General features: G+C 38.0%; 2 protein-coding genes across 2 annotated transcripts in view; both read right to left on the bottom strand.

Annotated features, from left to right (window-relative positions):
- Positions 1-9,621, bottom strand: part of LOC137198912 (carcinoembryonic antigen-related cell adhesion molecule 20-like) — an 81,990-nt gene that overhangs the window by 66,823 nt on the left and 5,546 nt on the right. The gene's annotated exons all lie outside the window — the stretch shown is intronic.
- Positions 63-5,060, bottom strand: LOC137198934 (zinc finger protein 583-like). Its single transcript, XM_067612954.1, has 2 exons — positions 4,663-5,060; positions 63-2,580 (listed from the first exon to the last, which is right to left on the bottom strand). Exons 1-2 carry the CDS (start codon positions 4,826-4,828, stop codon positions 1,640-1,642), a joined length of 1,107 nt encoding a protein of 368 aa, XP_067469055.1. The 5' UTR covers positions 4,829-5,060; the 3' UTR covers positions 63-1,639.

Genomic DNA, 9,621 nt, shown 5'->3' with positions numbered 1-9,621 from the left:
CAGTGTTAGATAGCAACAACTACAGTCTGAGTTTAAGTATTCTTTACTTAAGGAATGAAGAGACTGAATAGCCTTAAAATAACTTTAATTCAGAACACTTGTGTGTACCAGGAGTGTGTGTTAGATTCAGTGCAGAATATTGCATTTGTTCTGCTGCCTGCTGGGAAAAAAACAGCGCTGACAGAGCAGCCGATAGTGAACTCATGCAGGAGGTTGTTGGTTTGACTCCATGCTGAGTGCTGGTTGTGTTGCCATGTGTGACAAAGACACAAACATGGTAAGAAATGTCAACAGAAAATGAGACAAATCAATTTTCCAACTCAAATAACCTTTATTTAAAAACAGGTTTTCAGCAGTCAGCCTGAAACTAGTGAAGTATTGTGTTAGATGATGTAGCTGAGTGAAACGATACTGACAGAAAGAATCGAGCTGATTTTACTCTACATACAGCAGGTTCAACGTTGCCTTGTGTACCCATATTACAAAAATGTGTCCACATATATTAGTAATTCACCTCAAAATTACTTCATTTCTTTCTTCCACTTAGTAATTTGTAAGCACAAAGAATATAAACAATCTATTATCCCATAAAATCAGTGTATGGCAGCAGTTCCCAACCTTTTTTTGTCTTGAAGATTAGAGGAAAGTCTGAAAATAAAGATTTTTGTGTTGCAAAGGATGCCAAAGAGATTTTAACAGTCAAAACTCAAAGTACATCTATACATTTCATCAAAGTATCAGCACTTTTCAGGGAGTTTTTCATTTTCTACAAACAAAACCAGATGCTATCATATGAAAGACACTATAATCACATAATGCATCCATCACATTATGCTTTCACATTGTCCATAACCTCATGACACTGTCTAGAAGCCAAAGCAAAAAATTAAACAAGTAGTGCCAAAATAACAACCAATGTAGCATCAAAACTGTATGACAGAGTGTACGGGGGCAGAAACAAATGGAATAAATGTCGTAATTGGATGCTATCAAACATAGAATCAGTCATTCTCGAGAAAGATTGTTGATATTTGAACTAAACACCCAAACGGTTAACACCCTTCCCTTCATGCTCCTTCAGAAGCTCCGCCCCCCCAAATTCATGGACGTGCATTGCCATGGCAACGACGAAAAGAAGCGGGGAAAAAAAAATTGTCTCATGTGAGCACAAGAGTCCGTCCACACTCTCCTCTATTTGTTGATAATGAGACAAACTTTGAAGCACTTTACAGACACAAATTAAGTGATTCTACGGCACAAATGACTAATTAGACAAACTATTAATTTGACAGTATGAGTCATCAATTCCTGCGGACAATTTTTCCAATTTGAAGATATGGTTTACTGTATTTGTGTGCATAAATGATCAAAGATTTGACCCCTGACTCAAGCTTTATAGTTTGCAGACATGGCTCCACTCATTTGTAAGATTTGTCTTTTCTGTCAATCTTTTACCACAAAGTTGCCAAATTCGCATCAACATGCTGCTCTGCAACAAGCTGCTCCTCTCAACAACACATTTATAATAATAATATCAGTATTTATAAATCAACTGTATGCAGTGTTTTTACATGTACTAAAGCAGGTTCCTCTCCTTTGTCGACTCTCAGGTGTCTTTTTCTTTAGATGGAAACGTTTGCTACAGACTGCTGCTGCTCTCAGCGACACACTTATGATTCTTGACTCGCGACCGTCTGGTGAAGCGTTTCTCACAAACGCCGCAGCTGAACGGTTTCTCCCCCGTGTGGACCGTCATGTGGCCTTTCAAAATCCTCTTTTGCGTGAATCTTTTAGCGCAGACGGAGCAGCTGAACGGTTTCTCCCCCGTGTGGACCGTCATGTGGCATTTCAGATTTCTCTTTTGCGTGAATTTTTTTGCGCAGACGGAGCAGCTGAACGGTTTCTCCCCGGTGTGGATTCTCATGTGTTGCTCTAATGTCACCGCCTGACTAAAATTTCCATTACAGACCGAGCAGGTGAACGGTTTCTCTCTCCTGTGAACTTTTCTCACGTGTCTCCGCAGAGTCCCCTTCTGGCTGAGTCTTTTACCACACTCTGAGCAGCTGTACGATTTTATACCAGTATTACACCTCATATCGTTTATAGTTGCTATACTATTGTTGAGAGTGTTTAAATCTGGTTGAAGTTCTCTGATCTCCACCCAACAGTAAGTCCTGTCTTCAGTCTCGGGTTCAGGAAAGTGAGAGGTCTTCACATGTCTATCCGGTTGTAAATGTCTTTCTGGACACATGTTGCTGGCTGGTTCCTCTCCGTCAGCTTCTGTTTTCATTTCCTCAGTTTGTCTTTGATGAAGCTGTGAGGACGGAGATTTCTCTGCATCATCATCATCATCTTCACTCGTCACAGGGACAGGAGTGAAGGTGAACTTGGTGATATCAGCTTCCTCCAGTCCTTGAAGCTGCTCTCCTTCCTGACTGGTCCAGAGTTCCTCCTGTTCCTCTTTAATGTGTGGGGGATCTTCTGGGTCCTGCTGGTCCAGACCGGAGCTCCACTCCTGCTGCTGCTCAGGGGGAACTTCTTCTTTACTCTCCAACAGCTGCTGGATGTCTGCAGGAAACACTGAAATACAGACAAACAAACATATTCATTTGTTTGTTAACTCAACACTGATACCATGTTTCATTATAGAGCTCAGTGATGTACAGAGGGACATTTTATTCACCAAAGAAAATAAACTCAGAGGAATGTTTTTGTAATAAAAACCTACACAGATCTTCATATTTGCCAATATGTCAAATGATCTCATAATGATGAGAAAGCTAAATCGGAGATTAGCTTTATAATAATCTTTCTTAAATCATAAAATTAGTCCAGGTTCTTGGTCGAGCGCCCCCTAATTCTCTATTAACAGTAAGAAAACACGACTCGATGAAACTTCTGAACCACTAATCTATTTTTCACTCATCAATCAGTCAGTCATCAATAAACGGGTGATGAATCCTTAAATAAACTTGCAGAGAGCAGAGAGAGTATATTCTTTAGGTTTATGGAGAAAAAACATTCACAATCTCACTATATTATGGTCCTGTGTTACCTAAAACAACAGAACATGACAGTCATATAGGTTCCAATTAATGTTATTGATTGTGAAGAATGCAACAACATTTCTGAATGGTGATTTTTTACATTTTTGAATAAATGCAGGTCACATTTAACCCAGAACACCCTCTGTAGTTTGTACAAAAATTAGTCTCAGCTGCACAAAAATGTTTTAAAAAGTTGAAATATTTCAATATATTTGTATATTCTGGGTCACTTTAGGAAAAGTAATCAAATTTCAGGCTAAAATAAAGATGTTCAGCAGTGGTGGAAAGTAACTAAGTACTCAGGTTGATGCTATTTTATACTTCCACTCCACTACATCTCAGAGGGAAATATTGTACTTTCTACTTCACCACATTCATTTGACAGCTGTAGTTACTTTTCAGGTTACATGAAATGATATATAATAAGTGTATGAATAGAAAAAAAATCCTCCTTGTTACAGATGTTTAAGTTGTTCACAGTTCTACCAAATAAATAAATTGTTCGAAGCCCAAAGAGGAAAAACTTTCCAATATTTCACAAAAGAGCAACGTTCAGAGAAAAGTCTGAAAATTAATCAAACTTTGTGTGGCAGAACTTAAACCCGTCTGATTTAATATATCTGTCACAGCGGCCGATTTTCTGCAAAACGAGTACTTTTACTTTTAATATTTCACGTAAATTTAGCTTGTAATTCTACTTTTACTTAAGTATGATCTTAATTGCAGGTATTTAACCCGTAACGGAGTAATTTTAATAAAGCCTGACCCATTTATCTGTCAGCTGATTTTATCGGCTGATATCGGCCTATCACGGATATATCAGTATCGCAGACATGTTGTCCGATATGCGCCAATATGAAACCTTTTTTTGTTTTTTTACAGAGCGTAATGCAGAAAAAAGATGCTTGGGGTAAGTTATAAATGGTGTCATTACATAGTGCTCCGACTCCATTGGTGGTGCAGAGTCAAGCGGTGTCTTCACTCAGAATATTAGCCGATACTCCCTAATATCGGTATCAGCGCCAAAACTCCAGTAGTGGTTGGGCACTAAATTTTACTAAATTTTTTTGTGGTAATATTACTTTTCCTTAAGTAAAGGACCTGAGAACTTCTTCCACCGCTGGTGTTCAGAGTGTTTTTACTGCTGTCAAATATAAAAATGGGTCAAATTTGACCTTAACGGTGTTTAAGTGTTTAAGTAAAAGTACAGAAATATTGGCAGAGAAATGTACAAAAAGGATCAAAATTAAAAGTACTCAGTATGTGAAATGCTCCTATCAGAGTGTTATATTTATCTACTATATTAATGTAATATTAATGAATACAGATTAATTATCGTGTCCATGTAAGCAGCACTGTGATGTTGTCAAGGTAAAGCTAATTCCAACAACTTTAACACTGCATATGTTATGATCACTTTATGTATAAAACATTGATCTGAACAGTATCCAGTTACTACAGTTATTAGGCTAATTAATTAATGTAGTGCAGTAAATAATATCTCCCTCTGAAATGCGGTGCAGTAGAAGGATTAATTATTACCGCTGGTTATAATTGAGTCAGTGCAACATTAGCAGAGAGATAAACATGTTTCGGTCGTAGTAAGACAACAGACCTGCTGTAATTCCAGGTCTGGAAACCTCGTCCAGCAGCCTGCGGTGTCGGCGGTCCATCTCCTCTTCATACTCGGTTATTGTCCTCTCAACATGTCCAAATATCTCCTCCACAGCCGCAGTTAACCGCTGCTGGACGAAAACCTTCAGACCCTGAAAGCTGCACATTTCCCCCCGGAGTTCAGTCACAGCGGAGGAAAAGAAAAAACTAACTAATTAACGACGATCTCTCTCTGGTTGATCTTATTCTTCATCTATTTCTTCTTCTTCTGCGTCTTCTTTCTTCTTCGAGTTTTAATGGCGGTTGGCAAACCAGCTTATAGGCGCATTACCGCCACCTACTGGACTGGGATGTGGAAAAGTACAATGGCAGAAAAAAAGCAACTTAATTAGTGTGAATGCTGAAAGCTACATACTTTGAGCGACAGAAACCATTCAAATATCAAAATGTTCAGCTCTTTATCTTAATCCAGTGATTTTATATATTTTTTAATATTAAAATTCATAATGGAAAGTCTATGGGAGGAATGTTTGAAAGCTAATATCTCAAAAACTAAAAGTACTAAACTGCTCATGTTTTATATACACGTGTCCCATCTGGAAAGGCTTAACATATGAAAACATGGTATCAATAGCGCCACCATGTGGTCAGTAATTAACTGTTTTGCGTTTTGGCTAATGACTCATGAACGATAAGACCTATCAAAAACATATTTGGTCAGGATATTCCTTGAATGATGCTGAGTAGATTGATATAGGCCACGCCCATTTGCGCCTATATAATTTTTCTGCCATTTTGTTTTTTTTTTAATAAACATATGTTTTGCTTCTGTTGGCACATATTTCATACAATCTTCACCAAACTTGGTACATACGATGTTTAGAGGACCCTGAACAAAACACCTTTTCATTTGTTTTCAGATATCATTTCCAGTTTGTCTGTTATTGGTTAGCAAACTTTTGAAGGCGTGGCCTAATGCACTTAATGGTCAATAACTCCTGAATACTGAATCGGATTGCGACCAATTTTGGGAATGTTGTACACAATGTGACCTTACAGAACTGTGTGACATTTCATAAAATTCTGCCCAAGGGGGGCGCTGAAGTAACTTTTTAACATGATATTTCTGCAATTCTGTTATCTTTAATGAAATGAAACTTGGTAGATAAGTTTTCCATGAGAATCTGCACAACATACTGAATCATGGCACCAATAGCCCCACCTTGTGGTCATAAATAAAACACCACCGTACAACTTATTAACTGCCAAATCTGTTAAATGTAACATGCCATGGTAATCAAACTGTATTCGTACAGATTGGGATCCTGAACGAGTCTTTAGTATTTTCAGCAATGCTTTGCGATTTAGTATTCAGCATTCACACGCATTTCCCGCAGGAAATGCATTTCCAGTTCTCTCTAATATTCCTGTTACTCTCAAGCAATTAATTAGAAGATTGATGATGATATATTTCCCAGCATCTTCACCAATGTAATATTGTGTTTTCCATCATTTAGTACTGATATTTATTCCCTTCTTCCTTCATCATATCTGTTGCCATCTATCAGTACACGTCTGACCGTTTCAGGTTTATTATAGTGTGTACATAGTCCAGATGGCTGCTCGCCTGTTCTATGCAGTGTTTGATTGACCTTCTCTTCTCTTGGGCCCCCACCCCGTATTATACCAAAGCCTACATGTTTTTGAATACTGTAAAGACGTCTTCCTGTGTCAATTAAGTTCCAGTATTCCTGTCAGGTTTTTCTCATATAATCCTTTACGGTAGTTTTAACTTACTGGGACCACCTAAAGATGTTTGTGTTGTCCAGTAGAAGAAGAAGAAGTAGTGAGTCATTTTATTTAAATAAAAGGATCAACACCTCACTATGAAAAAAAGTAAAAATTTGTAAAAATCTTGAATTTCATTCAAAATTTTATGGTACAGAAGTTTCACAAGTTCCTTAAAGTCCCCTTCCACTCAAAAACATGTGTTTCTTCTTGTTCCTTCAGCTGGAAGTTGTTCTCTGTGCAGAGTTTGTTTTCATATTCATTTGCTGAAAGTGGCAAATGGAAAATCCAGTTTTAAGGGGCGGGCCTATGAGCATGACTTGTGACATCACAACTACTTTGGAGCCAATTGTGGTCCAGGATGCAACCTACACAAGTGTGATGTGAAAACTTAAAGCCTCCGGTGCACAAACACTGAAAATGAACTTTACGGTGAAGTAGGAAACATCTGGTGTCCAGCAGTTGAATATCTAAAATTAAATCTATATTTGCATATTTATTGATTATAGAGTTTGTAATGAGAGAGAAGGAGGAGATTTTTTTGTGGAAAAAACATATCAGACACACGTTATTGTAATAATGTCTTAAAGGATGGGTTCACAGTTTTTCAAGTGTGTCTTCAAACAACAGTCAAATGAACAGTGAAACCTGTTTTTCTTGCTGTAATCATTCCTCCTGTTCATTCTGACCATTAGAAGATCCCTTCATAATGCACTTACAATGGAAGTGATGGAGGACAAAATCCACAGTCCTCCTTCTGTGCAAAAAATGTATTTCAAAGTTTATCTGAAGCTAATATGAAGCTTCAGTGTCCAAATGAGTCAAATCAAGTAGATATCTTTCAACGTTACAGTCTTTTTAGTGCCAAAGTCCCTCTTTTTGTTACTATACTTCCACCTGCAGCTCAACAGGGAAACACTGTCCGAGGAAACACAAAGAGAGAATTTGATGCTAGAAAGAAAGACTGTAAATGTGTCAGATATCCACTTGATATGACTAACTCAGACTGATGAAGCTGAATATAAGCTTTTTGTGATTCTCCCTCCGAACAGTAGATCCTGTGCAAGATTCTGCATGTGAATTATTGCATTAAATACATCTTTCCACTGATGTATTGATGCTAACGTTACACACAAACACGCTGAATCAAAAGCAGACTAGTAAGGTATCCTCTAAATCCACCACTAAAGGGCAGCACATTAACACAGATCAAACCTGCAGTTCAGTCACATGACTTCAAAACCAGAGACTCCATAGAAAACTGAGTTTGTTTGTTAAATTGTTGATAATGACTGATGAGACCTAAAAAATCATTTAATGCTGGCTCGAAATTTAACCTGAATTTACAGCAATGACTTTCTAAAGAATACATCTTGTGTTATATGTATTTTTCTATGTGTCAACGAATCTCATGAAAGGACCAAATCAGCAATGTGTTAGTCTGTCTCATAATACTTTCTGACTTTCCTAACCTGGATGTGACTCTCGTTCCGAGCCCCACTGGTTTTTTAATAAAGACATAACCATTATAGTTTGTAGTAAACAAACAGGATGAAATGGTGCATTTGTTGGGGTCAGCAGCAGATGACATTTGATGATCTAGTGAGTATTTCTGACAGCAGGATGGTTTGTGTGTGTGTGTGTGTGTGTGTGTGTGTGTGTGTGTGTGTTCAGTGAACTGCTCAGTTCAGTTTCTGTTCAGTCTGACTGAGGGAGGTTTTTGTACGACGCTTTTTCACTGTGTGAACACAGCCTGACTGTTGATATACTGTGTACTCTGACAGTAATAAACTCCTGAATCTTCAGCCTGAACTCCACTGATGGTCAGAGTGAAGTCAGTCTTTGTGCCACTGCCTGTAAAACGATCTGGGGTTCCTGACACGCGATAATTCGTCCAGTAAAAGAGGAGTTCAGGAGTTTCACCATCTCTCTGGTGGTACCAGGATAAGACGAAGTCATTGTACACAGCACGATCAGTTTTACAGCTGATGGAGACGGATCCTCCCAGAGCAGATCTCACTGCTGCAGACTGAGTCACTGTGACCTGGCCTCTGGACTCTGAGGATACAGAGACAAAAACATAAAGCAGCGTCATGGTTTTGATGGTTTTGATGGTTTTGATGGTCTTGTGGGCTTCATTTCAGAGGGACGGATGTTCATAGAGGAGAGGAGTTTGATTCTCTGGACTTTACCTGTGAAGCAGCAGCAGAGGAGAGTCCAGATGAGGACGGAGATCAAAGTCATGTTTTTGATGAGGAGGATTTCTGTGGCTTCTGTTGTGATGAAGGACAGCTGTCAGTCATCCAGTGTTCAACTCTCGGGACTATAAACTCTCCCAGAGCACTGGAGCATGGTGCTGCTGATGCAAAGTGGCTCTCTATGGAAATGCTCTGACTAATTAACATAATCATCACATTCTCAAGTGATATTTTTCTTTGCTTGCAATAATGCTGATATTCTCTTTATGTTAAATTATTAAAGACATAGTCATCAAATCATATGTGTCCAAGGCAACATATAATTTAAAGAATGACTGCTGTCACATGTTACTGTGTTCAGTGAATCTACAGACACTGAGTTTGTCTCTGGGTATATTCACAAGGATTTTATCATTTTTTTGTCACCATTTTACACATAAATGATGATATATTTTTTAAAGCCTGTCAAAGTAAAGGATGAAAGGAGAACATTTTAACAGAAGTATTGAGTCTGTTCTACATGGTGTCTTTCACATCTGTCCAGCTGTGTACTACTACAGGAGACATGGATTACTCTGATGATGCTGTTTGATCAATGGATCAATCAACTTTCAGAGTATTGGTATGGATGTGTTTATATTCATTTTGATGTGATTTGGGCTTTTTTTAGGATGTAATTTCTTCCATCTAAATGTATTACCACAAAATACATCATATCAATTAAATTTAAAATGGATACGGATCAATCAAGTTATGAGGTTAATGTACAGAATGTTTTTATGGTTTCAGCTTCCTCTCACTGAAAGAAAGTTATTTTACAATGTTCCATATTTATTTCAATATATTTCTACAGAAATGAAAATCAAATTCACTTAACAGTAAAATATAGAAAATATAATGACACTCAGTTGATGTCAGAGAGCCATGTCTCTCTACAGTGAGAGGTTTTTGGTGGAGGAACCAGACTGGATGTT

This window comes from Thunnus thynnus, chromosome 15 (genome assembly GCF_963924715.1).
Source record: "Thunnus thynnus chromosome 15, fThuThy2.1, whole genome shotgun sequence".
Lineage (NCBI taxonomy): Eukaryota > Metazoa > Chordata > Actinopteri > Scombriformes > Scombridae > Thunnus > Thunnus thynnus.
Note: the sequence above shows the minus strand (reverse complement) of the source record. Positions and strands in the feature narration are given on the sequence as shown.

Excerpts from the sequence above, each read along its gene's own strand:
- LOC137198934 (XM_067612954.1), bottom strand. The coding sequence starts at position 4,828 with ATGTGCAGCTTTCAGGGTCTGAAGGTTTTCGTCCAGCAGCGGTTAACT. Across the intron at positions 2,581-4,662 it reads CAGACCTGGAATTACAGCAG|TGTTTCCTGCAGACATCCAG; the intron begins GTCTGTTGTCTT and ends TCTGTATTTCAG.